This window comes from Clytia hemisphaerica, unplaced genomic scaffold (genome assembly GCF_902728285.1).
Source record: "Clytia hemisphaerica strain Z4C2 unplaced genomic scaffold, Clytia hemisphaerica genome assembly, whole genome shotgun sequence".
NCBI lineage: Eukaryota > Metazoa > Cnidaria > Hydrozoa > Leptothecata > Clytiidae > Clytia > Clytia hemisphaerica.
In genome coordinates, this window is record NW_027103411.1 from 745 (window position 1) to 22377 (window position 21633).

Genomic DNA, 21633 nt, shown 5'->3' on the forward strand with positions numbered 1-21633 from the left:
TTATTATTTTCATCGAAGATGTTTGTTTCGGTTTTTGTCGGGCTTCTATAAAGACATCCGAGTAACATGGTGTCTTTGTTCTCCATTGCAATTTCTAACAGGCAAGTCTCTTCAAATTCAACTTTCGTTTGTATTTGTAGAATGAGGTGATCAATAGACTTGTGGACTAGAATGATGATTCCTCTCTTTTTTTGTATTCATATGTTAGTTTTATATGGTGTAGAATAATTCTCAATTGAGTAGTCTTGATCTTTACTCTCAGAGATCCGTTTGGTGTTGACTTCGGTGATCGCAATTATATGAGGTTATTCGGTAGCGACGTGCTTCAAAAGTTCATTTTTCTTCTTAGATGTCATTTGGTCTGCATTTGTGTAGATGATAGTAAGTTTACTAATTGTTGTGGTTGTGTTTTTTGAATTGTTTTGGTTAGGTGGGTTTTCATTCAAGCTGTCGTTATCGGTATCAATCGGTTTTATTGATTGATTGGGTTGTTGTTTCGTTTTTGTGTTTTGTTGTACACCTTCTTTATTTCGAAGCCGTTTTTAGACGATCCTCGAACCCGATAAATAAATTCATCGGTTTCTAGGTCATCATTTAGGTCTTTCGCCTGTTGTGATAGCTCTTTATACTTTTCACGTTGGGACCTACATAGGTCTTCTGTGATACTTATGCCTTTATAGGTATCGTTACCTTTAAGTGATGGGAGATTTCCCATGATCTTAAGTTTATCATCTTCACTATCGAGGACGATTTGGTTTCTTACCTATTCTAAACATTTTTTTGATCTTAGAAGAAACATGCAAATCCTTAATTAATTGATCAGCCCATTCGCAGTCCCTAGTATGATTATTTTTGTCACTATTATCGCATACCTGTTCTTCTTCTTTTATTCCGTGAACGATGATGTTCGTGGCTCTTCTCCTCTTCTCCATCTCAAGAGCGATCTCTTCTTATCTAATCTTATGTTATTTTATTTATATAATATATAAATTGTTGCTTTGATGTGAATCAACGAATTTCTAAAGAAATGTGAGTGCCCAGCTCTTCTTGACGCTATTCGCAAAATGACACTAAATGTATGGGAAAGTCTCGACATTCCCTATGCATGGGGAAACTCTAGATTGAAAACTTTATGGAAAGGCAAAGGTTCTAAGAAGGATCCTACTTAGCCTGGATATCCAGGCTGTAAACTATTTCACAGTCTAGTTTTTGATATTTTATGTTCTGGTTTACAGCCTGGTCTCCCTAGAGCGATTTGCATTCTCTTTAAGAGAATGCAGTCCGCTTGCTTGCGCTCACTTCGCTAAAACCGTATTGGCCAATCTACACGACGTTGAGCAATTCTAAAGTAAAAATAGGATAGTCATCCAGTTGATAGTGAAGATAGGGCTTTCTATTACATGAAAACATGAAAAAGAAGAAACAAGAGGCGAGTTCATTTTCCAAGAAAACATGGTTGGTCATGTTGATACATGCAAACTTGTTCATGGACTCTGGTGTAATCTTTGGATGTTTTAAATGGGTTTAGATCTTATAAGGCTGTATTTTATCAATTTCTGTTTTGCTGCCTTGGGTTGGCAAGGAAAGTTTTGGAAACATGGGTTTGCACTTTCATTCTCTAGGGAGAGCTAGCTCTATAATTTTAGAACTTTGTATGTAGAGGTAAATTTTGTTTTTTCTAAAATTTTGAGCTTGGATATCCAGGCTAGATCCTACTAAGTACAGAGGCTTGAGTATCGGCTCAACAATAAGCAAAATAATTGTGAACATTATCCTAAGCAGACTCCAACCTTGGTATGAGGCACAACTGACCGATGAGCAAAACGGATTTCGACAGAATCGAGGAACGACAGATGAGATCTACAATATCAAGCGTATTCAACAGATCTCTAACCGTAAAATGCAACCCCTTTATCTGGTATTCGTGGACCTATCAGCTGCGTTCGACTACATCCCACGAAAATGGATGTTCGACTCAATCAGACTTCGATTTAAGGATAACCAAAACCCTATCTTAATTGACATTCTTGAAAAGCTTTACGAAAAAACTTCCTTGACGTTTGAAGAAACCACATTTGATGCAACGGTGTTCGACAAGGAGGACCGGAAAGCCCAAATCTTTTTAATCTTTACATTGAATTTGTTATGAGAGTTTTTCTTGAAAAGTGTCAACAGATCAAAGAAATTGAGTTCTTCCATCATAAATATCGATTAAATTTCCATGCTATCTCACGAAAACAACGAAATGAAATGAGAGATGAAAATAAACGTTCTTGGGGTACCACTTAGATTCCATGGTCAGGATATGCTGAATACCTAGTGTTGTATCTTTTGTCAATAGACGGTCTTCAGAAGAGTATAGAAATTCTTGATAAAATCTTCTCAGAATTTGGTCTTACAATAAATAATACGAAAACTGAAACGATGATCCTCAACGCTGATGACATACCACCGTCTATTGTCAACCTCAAAGGTTTTAACTTGAAAAATGTCACCATCTTTCGATACCTCGGGGCCTATATAAACTGTAAAGACCCCAGCACAGGAGATAGTGAAGTAAATCAACGTATTCAATTAGCGTGTGTAAAATTTGCTGAATTATCAAATCTCCTGCAAAATTTTCACGTAAACTTACGAACCCGTGTTTCTTTCCTGGATTGTTTTGTACGAAGTCGCCTGATATATGCATGTCAGAATTGGTGTCTAAGCACAAATCAATTGAACAGGCTAGACGTACAGAACAGGCTATCACGTACAGAACTTTTTTGAGACGTATGGTTCGAAATGGCTTGAAACAAGTGGACACAATTTCAGCACCTGGTGAAATTATTTTCCCAGACAGTCCAGCGAACAACACATTCGAAGATTACCTCTATGAAGTGGACACCATCAACATCACTACAGATCAAACTTGCAACAACCATCACATTCACAGTCAATTCCAAAATCAAATTCCCTTCCAGGAGCATATTTTAACCACCAAGGAATGAAACGGGTATCACCTTTAGTTTCATCTGGAAAGATTCCACTTGAACTTCTTTCCTCTTTTATCATCCCCAATACACCACCAGAGAAATGTGAAAAAAACACTCACACAATAACAGACGCATGGGTCTTGACAAGCAAAGAATCACTCAAACTTTTAAAAGAGAAGATTGTGGCAAAGAAAGCGGAGGCGAACGAAAAGCAGAAAAAGAAAGTAGAGAGAGAAAAAAGAAGAGGCGAAAAAGGAGAAAGAAATTTTGAAGGAAAAGCAAAAGCAAGAGAAGGAGCAACGTCTTAAAGAAAAGAAAGAAGCGAAAAGGTTAAAAATCAGGATACCACCACCTTCAAAGAAACGACAATTCTGAAAGATGATGCTATGATGAAGACTGTGTACCAAAAGATCACCAGGAAAAGAAAAACCTTGAAGCTACATGTTTTTTTATAAGCATATGTTTTTTGGGAAACAAGCTCAGTTATGCTTAGAGATATTTTAGACTCAGGCTTGAAGTATGTTTATCATATGCTTATTTTTCCGAAAAATTCGAGTCTCAAATTTTTCCAAAATCTGTCGTTGCTATACATGAGGATAGGGAAATAAGTAATGACACGAAGATTTTTCAGGAAAGTTGTGAACATTTGCCGCTTTACGCTTGTATTTTGATAAAACGACAATTGCATTACAACGACTTCTTTTCCATCTAGTAGAAAAAAAAAATTCACTTACACACCTCAAAAACAAGCTCAGTAATATTCTTATAATATGCTTATTTTTTAGACAAATTCAGGTCTCGGTATGCTTATAAAATGAAACATGTACCACATCCACCAGGACATCGACACAAAGAAAGAAAGTTCCATTGCGCTATTCAGCGACGTCGTCGGAAGAAGAGTAGTAGTAGTTACATATAATATCAGTGTAGCTGTATATAATATTATGTGTTATTTTATTTATGTAACACTAGTAGGGCACTAGAGCTTTCTTAAGCAATATTTTTTGTTTGTCCTTTCGTTAACAGATTGACATTTTTAAAGAAAGTATTGTGGCAATCATAGAATACATAGCTTATCAACACATTTTCAAAAGGAATTCTTATCATACTCAATATGATGCAGGTGGTATGACTGGATATGAAATGGCAGTTGGAGACAATCTGTGAGAGAGGTTCCAGAGGGGTTTTAGAGCATTAATTGTTCATTGTCATTTTATTGACAAAATACACGGTCGACGTTTAGAAACTCCCCTTCGATTAATTAAATAATAAGAGAATCGCAATAAATGGCCAACGGATGTTGATGGCATGAAAGGATATGAAAAAGAGATCATTTAGAAAGCAATATTCTTGCTACAGAGTGGTTTTAGAGCAAATACAAAATTATACAGGTCTTTATTTTCCTCCTGTTGCAATCTAAAATCTGCTCTGCAATATTTTTAGAGTACTCCAATAGGTACTCCATTGGCGTAATCCATGGATCTACTCCATTTGTACAACGACCCCTCATTTACAAATTTTTTAACCATGTCTAATTCCAGACATCACTTTAAAATAGCTTAAAATTGTCGCACTGAATTAAAAATTGGAAAGGGCCCCAAACATGGCGCCTGTTGCAAAATAATGGGCCATTCGAGTCTTATTTCAATCCATTACCCCACAATAATTCTGTACCAGAATATCAACTCTTGTTTATAGTTCGTGTTAGTATACTCTTGTCAGTGAAATTTCCAATCACTTTGCTCTACCACCGCCGTTTTCCTCTAAAATAGGCTATTCCATTTCAAAACCATACAGGGGTATTGACACAAACAATTCTAACAAGACCATTTTCAACATCAGCTTACGATGTCAATTTTTAACCTACTGGAAACATTCTTTTGTTGATTTTAAGTGATTTTCTCAAACAAGGCTGGAAAAAATCTATGAAGTTTTATTGACCCCCTAGAAATCTTCATTACACACGAGCGAGCGAGTGCTATTCTTTTGGCAAAAGCGCGGGAAAAAAAGCTGAAATGCGGGGTGATAAAATCGATTTTCAGCTTTTTTAGCCTCGTTTCCATTCAGACTTTCGTCGTCGTGTGCGACTGTCTTAACTCCGAACATGGAGAATTGTCAGTTACACCCGACTGTCTGTTGAAAGCATTACGTAATGGATTTTTTCCAAATCTCTTTTTAAATCGAGCTCCGGCGTGAAAAAGTAGGATGTTTTTTATACGACGATGAAGACGTCATTTCTTCGAGAAACGTCGGGGGAAAATATAAGTATCCTTCTCGATCAGGAAACGTTGCCCGGTTCGGAAGAGTATTGTTGATCGGACCATACTGCTTTCTAACAGTCAAAACAAAGATGGCGGCAAAAATAAACAATTGGTTGCTACTGTTCTTTCGCTATTTTTCTTTGGTTTTTATGCTTTAATGAGTTGAATTGGATCATGATTTTTGTGTGATTGTTACAAGAAATGGTTGATGATGAATTTTTCTTATTATTTCTTCCTGGATTTGATGTTTCGTTTGGTTTGGCATGAGAGATTGATGCAATCTCCTCTTGAAAACCATTCATTCAACACAACAAACTAACTTCAATTTTGCCCGTATATTTACACAAATTCTACCAAGGCAGGTGACTGAATATTTGTGGATAAATCTGACCATGCTATGTTTGAAAAATTAAATACTTGCAACATCAAAAAAGTTTGAACTCGCTTTTTTATGATGGTCAGATGGTAGATGCGGCACCCAAAGAAATGGTTGTGGTTGGATATGAACTGGTTAGCTTTAATGTAAAAATTTAAACCCTGACCAAAATTTACTGATTGATGATTGAATTTAATTTCCCTTGGTGTTTTAAAAATGCAACTTGGAAAACTTTTGGTTGTGAATTTGGACATTTTCTTGCACGTGCGTTTACAGTAAAACGTGGACATTTTTTCTGTGAATTTGGACATTTTCTCCCACGTGTGTTTAAAACGTGGAAAACTTTTGGTTGATAATTTGGTAATTTTCTTTCATGTGCATTTAAAACGTGCAAACTTTTGCTGTGAATTTGGACATTTCCTTCCACATGCATTTTAAATGTGGAAAACCTTTGGTTGTGAATTTGGACATTTTCTTCCATGTGCGTTTAAAACGTGGAAATTTTTGCTGTAAATTTGGACATTTTGTTCCACGTGTGTTTAAAACGTGGAAATTTTTGCTGTGAATTTGGACATTTTCTTCCACTGGATGCATTTAAAAAATGCTGTCAGGCAAAAATGAAGTGTTTATTCCGGAATGCAGGTGAAGGAAAAAAGCTTTCATGCGGCCGGCCAGAAAAAAGATTTTTATTTGATTTTTTTGATGACTTAAGTATATAATAAGATCATTGAAATAGAACTTTAAAGATCACTTTTACTTTTTTCTTTTTGGAAATTTTGGAAATTATGATTACCAATTATGTGACATTTTTTGCTTTTGCAGCATACTTTTGAAAATTATAAAATGCCTTCTGCTAGGGGAATTTTTTCTTTTAGACGTTCTTTCAGATTATGAAAATGTTTCCCAGTATATTTAAGATTGTTTTTCTTCTTTTTCTACATTACACCATTTTTTATATAAGAACCAGTAAAACTTCGACTGTTCCATTTTTTTTTTTTTGCACTTTCAGGTATTTTAGGCATTATAACCAATTTTTATTACTTGGCCCCTAAATTGCTTGAAACTGAGTAGTTTCAGGCTCAGCATTGTTCTTAAATTGTTCCTATTTTTCGGCGATTTTGGGCCTCGTTGTTCTTATATTAAAGAAAGTGTATGTTTGAAATTATGAAATTGTTTCCCTGTTTTGAAAGTTTTTAACATTTTGACATGCATTTCAAAAAATATAACTTTTGGATGCTATGTATAATTTTTTACCTTCTTTTCAATATTTTACCTTTTCTCCAATATTTTATATATTAAACCTTTTTTCCAAGATATTATATATGAAAGTATATGCAAAATATTTCATCTATTTTGAAAATATAAATTTTCCTTTGGTTTTCTATTGTAAAATATTCTCAATTTTTGATGAACAAGATCAATTTTTGTAGATATAAATTACCCCCTGATTTAAGAAAACGAGAAAAGAGAAAAAGACATTCCGTTACTTTGCGCCAAGTATCATAAGACATTTTTTGTACCAAAAAAAATCCTTATTATGTTCTTATTTTAGGTTGAAATTTTAAGATATTTGGGTTAAAAAAACTTCAAAAAAGCAGTTTGTTTTGAAAATAGAATATCAACTTTCTTTTGGTTCACCAGAGGTTGTACATGTTTAAAATGCATCGATAGAAATTTTCCTAGCTTTCGTGACGATCATGAAAATTCCCCAAAAGGTTTATTCACTATGCAAGTATCGCGAAAATAGCCCAAATCATGCCTCGAATTATTTCCCGATCACGCATCACGCAAACGGCTGGGTATAAGTTTTTAAAATCGTATCATAAAATGGCTGGCTTTCTCATCCCCGGGGAAAGATACCTGGCGTCTCTGGCAAAAATCGGTGTTGAATCTACTTTTGTGGCGTTTTGGTCCTACACTAGCAATCGGAAAGTTTCGCTGGAAATAAGGAAGTTTAGCAATCCTACGGTATATGGTGTAAAAAACCTTTCGCTTGCGAACACGAGATTTTCGTATCGTGCGTAACCCCTTTTACGATTGATGAAGCCCCTTGTAATTTTTCTATGTCTATGTGGTTGAGTTGCTGGAGACTGAGAAGCCTATTTTCGCAACTATAGACACCAAGTTAATGTCCCGTCAGCACCTTGGACTGACTACCCAATTCCCCTCACATGGCATGGGTTGACCCGGGCGAAGGTTTGCTCACTTGCGAAGCTAGCTGCCGTGGGTGAGAATCGAGCCTTGATCTCCCGTACAGGTTTATCTTTTTACTCGAAATGATATCCAAAAATTGCTATCCGACATCAACCCCAAGAAAGCTTGTGGTCCCGATAATGTCTCTGCCAGAATACTTTATGAATGTGCTGAAATTGTTCCTGATGCATTGGTACTTCTCTTCTCTGCATCCCTAAAGCAAGGAACAATTCCAAATGAATGGCGACATGCTTTGGTTACTCCTTTATATAAAGGTGGAAATAAAGATCGATCCAAAGCTGTAAACTACAGACCAATCAGCTTAACGTCCGTCACTTGTAAACTTATGGAGCACATTGTTCACAGTCACATCATGAAACATTTTGACAACGATAGAACTTTATCTGAAACACAGCATGGGTTTAGAAAATTTCGTTCTTGTGAGACACAACTGATTCAAACAATCAACACACTTTCAAAATCCCTGAATAATAGAAAACAAACAGACTCGATATTGTTGGATTTCAGTAAAGCCTTTGACAAGGTTTGCCACAGGAAGCTTCTTATCAAATTAGAACACTATGGTATTCGTGGTAAACTACTGTTGTGGATATCAGACTTTTTGAGAGATCGCACTCGGAATCGGATCGCACTGCGTGGAACTTTATCTAAACGGATAGCAGTCACTTCAGGCGTTCCCCAGGGCTCAGTTCTAGGGCCATTGTTATTCTTGGTCTACATCTATGATATGCCCCTTCAAGTGAATCCAACATTGCCCTTTTTGCAGATGATGCATACCTATATAAAGTAATTGATTGCCTAAATGATGTACATTCACTGCAATCTGATCTTGACCAACTTGTCTTGTGGGAGAAGAAATGGTCGATGGAGTTTCATCCGGATAAATGTTATGTGCTGAGAGTAACGAACAAACGTAAAATTATTGATCATAAGTATAAGATTCATGATCAAGAACTGAAAATAGTTGACAAAGCTAAATATCTGGGTGTTACCATCTCAAAAAACTTATCCTGGAAACCTCATGTTGCTATTATCACATCAAAAGCAAACTCCACTCGTATTTTTCTACAGAGAAAGTTGTCAATGACTGATTCTGAAACACGATTAGCATGCTATAAAACATACATACGTCCACTTGTTGAATATGCATCTTGTGTATGGACCACTCCAGGAATTGAAACATTGACATCTAAAGTTGAGGCTGTACAAAGAAAGTCACTCTGTTGGATTTACAATAAATGAGACAGGAAATCATCCCCAACATCTCTACTTAGAGATGCCCAATTGGACACACTTGAGAAACGTCGAAAAATGATTAGATTGAAATTCTTTCACGATGTTCTCCACAATCTAAAACATGTGGACAAATCAATTCTCCCTAATAGGCAGCGTTGTAAGAACATCAAATTTCAACAAATACTGGGTTCAATTCAATCGTATACAATGTCATTTTCCCCTCAGGTTGTCAAGCTATGGAACAATCTTCCCTCTGAAGTCACATCTATTGAAGATCGTAATTTATTTTTTAGTAAAATTAGCACCTTAGATTTCAAATAGACATTAAGATTTACCCCATTGCATTGTGATAGCCAAACTAATCTCCTATCTACTCTCAGCAATTCAATACTTAAGTCCCATAAACACTGACATAAATCATAATATCTACGATTTTAATTTCTTCTCAAACACTTTTCATCCTTCTATTTCATTATTAGAAAATAAATTATTTAAAAAACATTAACATTAACATTATTTAAACCCATCATTCATTGTATATATACTTTCATATTTCAATCCTTGATTTTTTTAGTATTTCTTTATTTTTGTATTAAATTTCTTTCTTTTTTTTATATTCAAGAGAATAGGTTTTGTAAAACCTTCTATGAATTATAAAATAGAAATAGAAATAGAAAGAAAGATCCTGTCGTTAAATATCGTCAATTTTTGTTTACGACCAAAAATAGTCATCATTTTTTGAATCCGATAAATCCGATTACAGGTCGCCGTGATTGCTTCGAGGCAAAGAATATCACATTGACAATGTAAATAAGGAAAGACCCAATCTCATAAGGCACACCAGTTTGTTTTTGAAATATCTTGTCAAAGATGACGACAAATTTTGTATCATTTCTGATGACATCCAAATTACAATTTTTTCTCTAGGGGGTCATTGATAGTGGAAACCTTTGAAATCATAAACCATGATCGAGAACAAATTTACTTAACTTTCTACAATCAACAAGAGATCGTTATTAGACGTGAACATTTTGTGAAAGATGCTCTTGGTCAATTTGACTTTTCAAATCAGAAATGTTTTGTTAGATTTGAGAATGAATTAGGTCAGGACTTGGATGGGTCGACGCGTTGCTTTTTCAGATTTTTGGGAAAAAAAATGGCATTGTTGGAATAATTTTTCTGTAACACTTAACTTATCGTAGCCTGGATATCCAGACCGTAAACTATTTCACCGTCTACTTTTTTATAATCTTTTCTCTGGTTTACGGTCTGGTCCAAGTAACTCGTCTGCAGGGATATCTGTCCCTGCATATGCGAGTGTCTCTAATTGGTCAGTACGCGCCCAGTCACTGAGCAGAATTTTCGCGGGGTTTACGATATTTTTCTATGCGCGCGCATAATTTATGGAAGAAAGCTGACATTGCAAAATAATATAAACAAATGAAAATGAAAACACAGGTTCATTTCTAAACAAAAAGGCCGCTGGAAAGGAGCCCTTACAAATGTGGCTGATGTTTTGATGTAGCTTAAAGTAGTCTTGAAAGTTTTTTGAGTTTGAAAAACGCAGAATGACAACCCACCATGTGAATTTACTTTCATGCGTAAGGAGACGACTACATTCACTAATTTTTGCTCAAGAATTTCAGATACATATGAGATTGGCTTTTATTTTCGGTGCCAGGTAATACAAGAAAAATTCAATTTGCACTAATATCTAGTAACATCAGCACAGAAAACTCAATTATCCAGTAAGACCACATGAACCAGGTAAGTACTGTATATTTTAATGATAACAATCCTAAGTGACAATTGCGAGTATCTTTTACAGCAACGAAAAACCAATGGGGCATCCTTCAATGACATATTCATTCAATGCAGAGCGGCAGACATCATGTTGGAAAAACGAACAGATCCTCTAGTTTTCAAGATGAACAAAAACTTTATCCCAATGAAAATTGTAAGAGTTCTTTAGTTACGAGATCCTTTTTCTTAACAAAAAATTACTAAATATATCTTTCAAAACGAAGGGCAACCTGGTTGGCCAATTCGTCATTTTTTAGATGGTAAAAAAAAATCTTCAATTTCCTTCCTCTTCTTTTTTCTTTTCCATTTTGTTTTGAAAAAAATTCCGCTAAAACATTCTTTTATTATTATCCAGGTTAACAGAAAGTGAATTGCAGGGTATCTTTGAATCGTCTCCAACAGATGTCCCTCAAGAATGGCATATTAGCAAATTATTGGAAAGGAAAATTGCGAAATGTTGCGCCTGTGGTAGCTCCATGCCAGCACAGAAGATTATAATTTCGGTAAAAGGCTTATATATACCTCCGGGCCAAACATTTTGCAAAGAAAGGACATTCTTTTTCTGTGCTTTAGAAGCTTGTGTTAAGAAGAAGCCTTTCATGAGTAATTTGATAACACCGCCGCAAATGTTGTTCAAAAGTGACAGTAGTTTAACCTCAGAGGACATTGCTCTTTTACGATGAAGAAACTTCAATGTTTTATGAATTTGTATTTCGTGTTTTTTATTATCATCCTTAGCTTTTTTCGTATTTTTACACAGTAAACACTCCCCAACTGCTTGTAAATTTTTCGATTTTTTCCAACCCCCGGACCTTATTAGGACCCCCGGAACTTATTAGGACCCCCGGAACTTATTAGGACCCCCCCCCCGTTTATTGATTTTTTAAAAAATTCACAGCTACCAAAAGAAAAGTTCCTCATTTTGCTATAAAAAGCCTAAATTTAGTATATTTTTATCCTTTCTTAGGGTTTTTAGAGGTACATTTTCAAACCCCCGGTAATTAGGCCCTCCTGTTTATTAAATTTTTCCGAACCCCCTCCCCTAGTTTAGGTATAAACTTATTTCTTTTTTTATGATTTTTGTTGGCAAAAACGTTTAGAACATCCCAGACTTAGTCAAAAATTGCAAGAAAGTGAATTGGCGAATCAGAAACTTCTCTATTGTTTATTGACTGTATTAATTATTCGTAAAATGTCCCTTTAAAAATGGCGCCTTTTGCATAAACAAAGATGGCGGTTGACAAAAAAACGCGATAAAAAAACTCAATTTTAAGCGTTTTAGAGCCGTTTTCTTCCTAAAAATAGAGCCCTACATACTGATACAGCCCTACAGCAATGTTTTTAATCTGAAAGTTTATATCACTACTTTGGCCGCAATCTTTAGTGTTATGTTTTTATTTTTCTTTGGATTTTACAGAACGTAGAATCTCTTAGAATCCAGAGTAGCAGTGTGAGTGTCCAGGGTGTCGATTTGTTAGGTTTTTTACATGTTTTTGAAGAGAATTAGATTTACATAAAGCATTCATAAGGTAATTGGCCAACAGTGGAAAGAGCAAACAAACCATTAGCTCAGCGAGATGAGAATACACTCTCCGTTCTCTTTCTATCCTTTTAAAAAATTAAGGGAAGCTCACAATTTAAAAACTCTCCAGTGAAGCGTTTGGCAGACCTTTTATATCAACTAAACGAAGTAAAAAATATATCACTCTCTCAATCACGAACTGAAAGGTTTGCAAGGATCAAAGAAGAGAGCTTGAAAGGGAGTTTTGTTCTCAATCAACGTGACTTTTCGAAATATTAATGATAGCATAGTTCTTTATTTCAAAGCAACTGGTCATACCAATTGGGCCGTTCCAGTTAAAATCCATTACCCCCTAGTGGACGACATTACTTTCAGATAGTGGTGTTGGCTCGGAAATTCCGTTCTCGAATCAATAACCTACGGAATTCCACGTACTATTTCCAGATAATGTATTGGAAATTCCGTTGATGCGCAGCTATAAGTTACGGAAATCCAAACGCTATTTAACAGATATTGTATCGGAAATCCAAATGTTTATTCAGATCTTGTATCAGAATTCCTAGCAAATTTTCATTTTTTTACCAAAGAGAATATAAAAACTAAGCTTTAGCTTTTAAAGTATCTTTGCTTTTACTTAGGAGTTATTTCAAGATGTTACAGTAGAACTGTGCTCTACATCGAAAAAAAATGCCAACCTCCCAATCGCACTTTAATTGGTTAAAAATTTTTGGCTCAATCAACTAATCAGTCCTTTTTACACCAACCCCTTTTTTATTTCGGCCTTTTTATTACGACACAGCTGAATTGTCTTTTTAAACCCAGCCCTAGTTAAAATCACAGTATAAGTTTTATATGGCGCTGAATCTCAATGTTGGTCACATTCAATGGGGGCAATTTTCTCGGGGCAATTCTTGACATCATTGATAGCGAGGTTCAAGTATCGGCAAGTAAATCGATGTGACGGATGGGGTTCCTACAGTCTTTTTGTGCGCCACGGCACTTTTCTGCAGGTATAATTGCTCATAGGATACACCCCTTACGAGAATCTACAGTATCGAGGTTCAACCTTGTTAATTTGAGAAATATTGAGTACTTTTTTTGTAAAGCTCAGGATGCCCCTTATCGGGGAAAATGTCGTGGGAAAGTGACGCAAATTTTGAGGCGTGGCGAGTTTTTCCACGTCAAAAAAAATTGCCGAAATTTCATCACCCGACAAAACTCTTCACCAGTTTTTTAATCAAAGATCTGACTTTTTATTCAAAATTTTACACCGCAAACAAAATTAAAGATCTAATTCTTGACCGAAATTTTCGCGAAATTTTTCCTCGACTAATTTAAACTCCGATATTCTTTTCCCCGATTCGTAAGAAGCGATTGAATGTACATTTCTCATGCAGGGACAAATAACGTTTTAAAAATAATGTCTACTCAATTTTAAAGTTACACTTTCATAACGGATAAAGTAGGAGCAAGAACCAAGAATTAGTTAGATTTTAAAAAGACAAAACTTGCTCATATTTGGTAGACATTAGGCACGCGAGTCTCAATTGAAAGTAGCTGTTTATCTAAAATGAAACATAAAAAGGGACACAAAACCTTCCAGGGTTATGGATAATATATTTAGAGACTATTTTGATTTTATCTTAGTTGATCCACATCCACATATATCCACAATATATTGCAAAGAAAACAGAAAGAAATGATAGACCGTTATAAAGATATTACTTAACAAGAAAATATGTAATAGCAATAAAATGATAAACACACAGAAGGGATATAAACAAACGAAACAAAAATATGAAAAATGTTCATTACTTGCTGTAATTCATTGGAAATCTACAGTGTGTATCTCACTAAGTTTAAAATAATATCAAACTTTGTTTCAAAAAAATTGGCAGTCCGCACATTTTAGTTAATTGCTCTTGAAGGAAAAAAGATATTATTAAAAGTGATACCTCATTGAAAAGATAATTTTGAGTGGAAGAATTTAAAACTTCAAAAATTTCTAAAGAATTTGAAAATAAAAATGAAAAATGAAGATGAAAAAATGAATATATTTATATGGTCAAAATATTTAAAATAATAGTTTTCTGAAACTTTGAACTTTGCTGTTTTCAAATATGTTTTCAGATTCTTCATATCTTGCTTCGACCAAAAGTTACAGCCCTTCAAAGAAGGTTAGAAATGGTCGAAAATTGGCAAAAACAGGCAAAATGGACCCATGACGTGGTCATCAAGCCTGAAAAGCTTCTCATAAGAACAAACAAAAACTTAAACTCATAAAGGTGTGTCATGATTGTTATTTCTTATATTGGCTTATACACGCTTTTCAAAATGGCTAGAAGTTGACTCGTTAAATGATGTATAGAAAATCAGCAGAATAGGGTTGTCTGCGAATTAACTTAAGCTAGCTTAAGTTGGTTATCCGACAACGAGGATGTTACTTCCAAGTCATAAATTGAGTCACGCTCACTCACGTGCTGGACAGATATCTGATCCTCTTCCCTACAAAAATCCGTTACGTAGGCCACATACCAACCACCTCGCCATCCAAGCACTTGTACGTCTTCTTTCTTCCAAAACACCTTGACTTTGGCCCCAATTTGGAAAAAACACTCGTAGTTGTCCAATTGTCCAGTTTCTCCATCTTCAATATCATCCATAATGGCATCAGTATCCCCGATGTCTCTTGTTTTAGGATCCGTAAACGATTTTATAAAAGTTTCCAGTGGGGAAAATGGAAAATATATCAGCCAAGGTCTCGAAATTGGTATCTTCGGGTCTTTGGATTTTCGAACGAGTGACTTCCGATGAGTTTTTTCTTTTAGTAATTTCATCTTGGAAACCAAGGATTGACATTCGTTTTTGTTCCGAAATAACTTCTTTCGCGATTTTGATCACCTTCATTACGCTTGAAACCTCATCCTTGGATATAAAGTCATCTTTATTGTTCTTCTTGAGGTAGCAGCGGAGTGCGAGTTCATTTTTGGTACCGATTGTTGATAGACCATTCTGATGAAGGATGAACCTCAAATCGGACACTGGTACTTTAGTTGTAATTTGATACAAAGTCGACGGCAGACCTTCGAGTTTAATTGGCTGATATGGGGGCGCTTCCTCCTTCATCAATGCTTTCACCAACTCATGCTTCTTTTTGAATTGATGTTTGATCTTTTCCGCTTTACATTTTTCGACTAGCTGTACTTTCTTAACTTTATACAGTGGATGTCTACGGACTCTCTCCAATTCCAACCCTTCATTGATCAATTTCTCTTGTTTTGATTTCTTCTCTGCAATGAATTCCTTGAGATCGTCTAAAGGCACCCATTCGAGAAGAGCTAGCGATACCAAAACTTCACTTGGGACCTTAAAAATAATGAGGTACCTATTTTAATTAAAATATTCCGATAGTAAACAAAACACAGTTTCAACAACGATGGTAGCATTATCTGATTAAATTTTGTAGTCTGTAAGAAAATGAGCACAGTTGACTAATTTCATTATTTGCCTCGTGTATTTTATATGACAAGTAAATGGTAATATGTCTTTTGTTTTGTGAGCGTAACCCAACTAACTTCGAGTTAAAATGCATATATTATTTTAATGATAATTAATGGAATTAAAAAAATGGAGTCACGATTACTTGATTACGTCGAATTTTCCACGTTCTTTCAGACCCGGATAAATTAAAAACAAAAAAAATATTTTCAAAGCACGCTCGCTCTTTATCGTGTGTTAACAAATACTAATCGGTTAATTAGTGCACTCACTTCTAACATTATTCGAAGGACAGCGTCCAAAATCCTGGATGGTAGAAACAGCTCCGGCGTTTGCGTCAGAACAGGAATTATTTCATTAATTTCTTGTGTTTTTGAGATAGACAAGTAGTGAAGCTCTTCTGTCTCCACCCACCGCACAAAATCGGGTATTGGCTGTGGAGGATGTCGTGAGATTGCTTGATTCTGTTCCATGTCATTTTCCCTGATAAATATAATTATTAGTACACAAGTAAAATTGTGTGAATTAAGTCATTAAAAATTTATCAATTTAATCTGTTAGTAGAAATGATGCCAAGGTTTTTGTAGACTAGGCTATAGGCTAAAACAAAAAAGAACTAAGCCCGAAGTCGACGAAAATTTGCGGAACGGGTTTTGAAACACCCGGTATAAAGCCAATATAATATAAAATACCTATAAAGGATGCAACTGTATTGGTCACTCCAATTGGTGTTCGGTGTGTATTAGCTTTGTCAGTAAATTGTAATCGTCAATGTATCTAGATTGAGTGAAGTGGTGATTATTGATTTGAGTGATTATTCAAATAAATTGATGATACATCTTAACACCCTCGATTAAGACCTCAGACACTTCTAAGTATAAGAAAATGAATGATTCGAGACCAGGTAGTCGAGACAAAGGTACACTGATATACAGACGCTCTATTGAGTAAAAGTTCCAAGCACAATTAATTTCTTTTTTAATGTTCAATCCTTCAATGCTAAAAAGATTACCTCCTTTCACAATCATTGGCTTTCCACAGAATTTTCATGTGGATGGCTAATGGACATTCTTCAGGCTTGTAGGTCCAGTCGCAAAGCTCTTTCCCTTCTTCCGATAACATTAGGAATTTTCGCAAACGTTCTTCATCGTCGAATACAAATTCTTCATCTCGAACGCCACGAACACAAGTCAATGGATGGCCTGAATATCCCCCTTGTCCGATGCAATCGATGACCTGCTTGCACATCTCCTCCATATTTTCCCTATGTTTTATGTCTCCAATTTCACATTCAGCATGCTTCAATTTTGAACTGAAGGGTCCATGACGACTTATACAATCATTTTCTACGGCATGCACACGCTCAACATAGTTTAATTTTGAATTATACTCTGCAAACGACATCTGTGAAATTACGTCCAGATTAAGGTAATTCAATAATCTCGCAAGAAGCATTTTGACCAACGGGCTACTCGGAGCTTCACCAGGACCATTGTCTACAATAAAAGCCATTTGTGTTCTGAGACATCCTGTTATGGCGTTACGAAACCATTTGTCAAGGCCAGGGTTTGCCAACAAAGTGAAGATTTCGTTTAATCTACGAAAAGTGGAGTCAGCTTCAAAATAGCTTAAATTGATGAGGGTACAGGCTTTGCCTCCACGAGTAATGGTTGTCACCTTCTTAAGATCACTTCCGATGCTTTCAACCGTCGCTTCATGCTGTAATAATAAAAGCAAAAATAATATTCAAGATTACTGTCTTTTCATTTCATTCTTTCGTAAGTAAGTAAGTCTACTCATCTGATGGCTGTCGGCGGAGCCGGGAGTGAGGGAGTCTCCCATTTTCTATTTGCGCTAGACCAGGGAGATCGAATGCTGCGGTGGAGCACCACACCTACTCTCAGCTCCCAGTTACTTACCCGCTTAGATCAGATTACCCATTCTAATCTACTCATTCGCTGAGTTGGCGGCGACCGAGGGATCGAACCCACAACCCTCGAATTGCAAGCCGATTGTTTTGCCAGCAGGAAATACAATGCATTTAATTGATTCCCAGACAAAATTCGAAAAGGAAATAAAGTAAAAATTATATGAAATGCAAATTGAAGAGTCTCAAGTTAAGTACCTCTTTGGTTTCCAAAAGTAGATGTGTCATGGGTGTAACCGCGTTAGTTTTACTCTGATCCCAATCATGATCAGGGGCGTTGGTTTTTTTCCAGCTCTTGCCAGGTTTCTGCACGGGTGTTATATCAGCTAAAAAATAGAAAGTAAAGTTATTTATTCTAGTAACGTATTTTACAAAAACAATTTTTTTTTCACCATTAAAAATATATTATGAAAGATTCGTGGTAGATAGAATAGTTGAATTACTATTTCATGCTGAATCTGGGTCTAAGGTATTCATTACTTGCGTTCAATTTGTCCTCTTTCTTTTATGCTAACAGCCACTCGGATACGTCGCAACAAACCGGGCTCAGGGCCAAACTATAAAGGTCACATCTATGTTCACAACTCAAGGAAGGAGTCAGAGACAGCAGTGGAAAAAACGATTTGGAAAATATCTGTTACTAAACAATTGTGATGGAATCAATAAATACAAAAACTGTGTAATATTAATTTACCTGGTACATTTTTCTTTGCATCTTTTGAATCAATGACGGTGTTGTCTAGGTTGGTAAGGCTATTCAAAAATAGAGTCACGTTTGATGCAGCCCAGTGAACGTTTATAACCTTAAACAGAGGGTTAGGATAGAGTAATCAGGATGTTTTGTCCATGGGCATTGATATTATTATTGTTATTATTACCTTAATACCAGAAAATTTAGCGGCCAGAAAAGTTCATAAGTCAGACCATTCACAAAATATTTCGTATTTCGTGGGATCTTAATTCTGAGATTCGACAGTATTACTTTAATTCAGTGGAATTAAGCTCAGTAAAAATGACGTTAAATCTTACAAAGAATAACTACCTCTTTTCCTCGGAAAATACAAAAAATTCAACTTAATTTTCCTTGGAAAATACAAAGAATTCTACCTTATCTTCCTTGAAAAATACAAAGAATGTCTACTTTCTTTTCCTTAGAGAATACAAAAAATAGCTACCTTATTTTTCTTGAGAGATACAGAGTACGGATTTTTTCTGGAAGAGCCCATTGATTAGAAACTTTTGGATGGGAAATGAAGCTACTTAATTTCCAATCCAGAATGCGCGCGTTGTTTTACACAGCGCATGATCTTTACACAAACGACGGATTTAAAGTAAAATCGATCGCTAGATTTGAAAGTCCTCAAAAACACTTTGCACTTTGGCCATTTTAACTTCAATTTTATTTTTGAGTGACAGATAAGAGTATTTATCTCTCGATCTGTAAGAGCGACGTGCTCGAATTAACATTACGTACATCACTCTTGAAAGAAATAACGGAGAAAGGGTGTCTTGAAATCAATTATAGAGGGCTCGGCGGGAGCTCACGGGAATATATATTTTAAGATAATGTAGAAAGGTAGTGAACAAATCTAGAAAATAGCTAGCAAAAGCAAGATACCTTCTTTGAAGTAGCACGCGGGGCTCTCTTTAATGATATATCAGCATTTATCCCTCTACCGTGATGATGTTGGATTGCGGCACGGCTGTTTTCACGATAATTCATTGTATAATTAAAACAAGAAGAAAGGCTTATTTTGAACTGGTCAGGGGCATGCATCATGATACGTTCTCTTGCCTGCCGCATAAACATATTGTTTTGTTCATGCCGGAACAGTGTAGTCGTTGTAAGCCGTGGGTGTGCTTCCATTCCTCCTTCCTCGAAGAAAGTCTCGAGAATCGATGTCAATTCAGGAAATTGGTCGACTTTTAGTTCGCGTCCACGATTTTCATTATCTAACAGATACATTTTCTTCTTGCGAGCAGTTAGAATTCGGTTTGACAAGAGTTGCTGTCCCAAACATGTCATATCATTCCTGACTGTCAACGAGGTTCTTTTCAACTCGGTGTACTGCTTGACTCGATAACTAAATTCGTCTTTCAGCCTACTGATTGCAGTGATATTCTTTATTCCTAAAAAGACAACAATAGGTTTTTGTACTTCTAATTTGAGGTTGAAATAACATTTTCCTTAGTAAATACAGCAGTATCAAAATTTGATTTTCCTTGGGAAATACAGGTTTTTCTTTTTTTTATAAGAACCAGTAAATGTTAGCTCAGCCTCGGTTGTTCTTATTTTTTCGTAATTTTCAGACTTGAATGCTCTTACCATGTTTTTAATAGACTTATACTTTCTCCAGTAAAGGTCTTAAGAAGGGCTTTAAAATCAACACATTCTTATACATTTCAGAAATCTGAGGCTAAGATTGTTCTCAATTTTTTGCCAAAACCGAGCCGTATAAAAGCACTGACCTGTTAACAACTAGAATATCCTCGCATATGATCCCCGTTTGTTAATTTTTTGGTTTTTTCTAACCCCCGGACCTGATTAAGCCTCTTCCGTTCATCAATTTTTAAAAATATTTTCAGCTGACAAAGTGAGAGTCTTTTATTTTGCTCTAAATAGCCTGATTTTAGGCTATATCTATATTTGAGGGTTTTCAGACGTACAATTTCCAACCACCGGCAATTAGGTCTCCCTGTTTAATAAATTTGAAACTCTTTTCATACCCCCGTTTATTAGGCACCTGAGAGTAAAGAAATAATAATTTCTTGGAATTAGGACATCGAATGACGTCATAATGCTGGCTCACGGATAGAACTGACAGATATCCTTTGTGCAAACCTCTTTTACGCGGACTATGATGATAATATCGGGTCTGTGGAAAAAAAACTTCCCAGTACATAAACGTTAAACGACTTTAATACACTAAACTTCAGTTTAATTTATAAATACCTTGTAGCTTTGCAGTAAATTTTGCACTTGTAGCGGTTGCGAATAAGGATTTTACAATATCACGGTCAACTTTTGATGTTAACATCTCCAAAGCTGAATTGAAAACATCACCAATTTTAGCTTCCAAGCTTTGATTCACCAAGACATCACTAGGAAGCATTTGCTCGACTTGTTGGATAATACCACTGACAGATTTTGATTTTGGAAAGACTGCGAAAGCTTTTCCATACATATAGAACAATGTCAAACAGATTTGGTTATCGTTTAAAACGTTCTTGGAGCTCGATTGGGGCCATTCTCGTTTTGGCTCACCTCTTTTTTTAAACAATTTCCAACAGTATCCTGATAGACTTTTGTTAACTCTCCAAAAGCTAAAACAGGACTCGTTTCCTGCATATGTTCCAAGACTGTAATACACCCTTTAATGGAGGCTTTTTTAGTGTCCTGTGTTACAGATCTGAGTTTGTCTTTTAAGTGGGTAAGGGCGTTTTCAAAGGAAGAAGATTTATCTAAATGTTCATCATTTGGAAATTGTGCAATCTGACAATTGTTTTCTGTGACTGTTTCTCTCGTGAGGCGCACACATCATCCCTTTTCTTGTTTGTTGTAGCAAGTCTTCCTCTATTGTAGAAAAAATCATCGGATAGCTCCGGAAAAGGAAGGGAAAATTGATCAGCCATTAAATTTCACTCTTGTTTTTACATTTCTATACTTTTAACTGAAATAAAAAAGAAATAAAGATCATTTTTATGGTACGTACATCAATAACTATTAATAATCATTGCTGAATTTTAACTAAATTACGGGCCAAAGTACTATACTAAAAATAGGCCATAAAGACTCCTAATCGAACAGTTCGAGTATCGAA

General features: G+C 35.6%; 1 protein-coding gene and 1 long non-coding RNA gene across 2 annotated transcripts; both read right to left on the reverse strand.

The window, feature by feature from the left end:
• Positions 1-15382: 15382 nt before the first annotated feature.
• LOC136797431 (uncharacterized) lies at positions 15383-16623 on the reverse strand. Its single transcript, XR_010845253.1, has 3 exons — positions 16578-16623; positions 16158-16368; positions 15383-15753 (listed from the first exon to the last, which is right to left on the reverse strand). It is a non-coding gene; the product is annotated as an uncharacterized lncRNA (long non-coding RNA).
• Positions 16624-18056: 1433 nt separating this feature from the next.
• LOC136797432 (uncharacterized) lies at positions 18057-21022 on the reverse strand. The gene is made up of 4 exons (XM_067054008.1): positions 20766-21022; positions 19431-19942; positions 18507-18565; positions 18057-18138 (listed from the first exon to the last, which is right to left on the reverse strand). The coding sequence occupies exons 1-3, from the start codon at positions 20995-20997 to the stop codon at positions 18536-18538; spliced, it is 774 nt and encodes a 257-aa protein (XP_066910109.1). The 5' UTR covers positions 20998-21022; the 3' UTR covers positions 18057-18138; positions 18507-18535.
• Between the last annotated feature and the right edge of the window lie 611 nt (positions 21023-21633).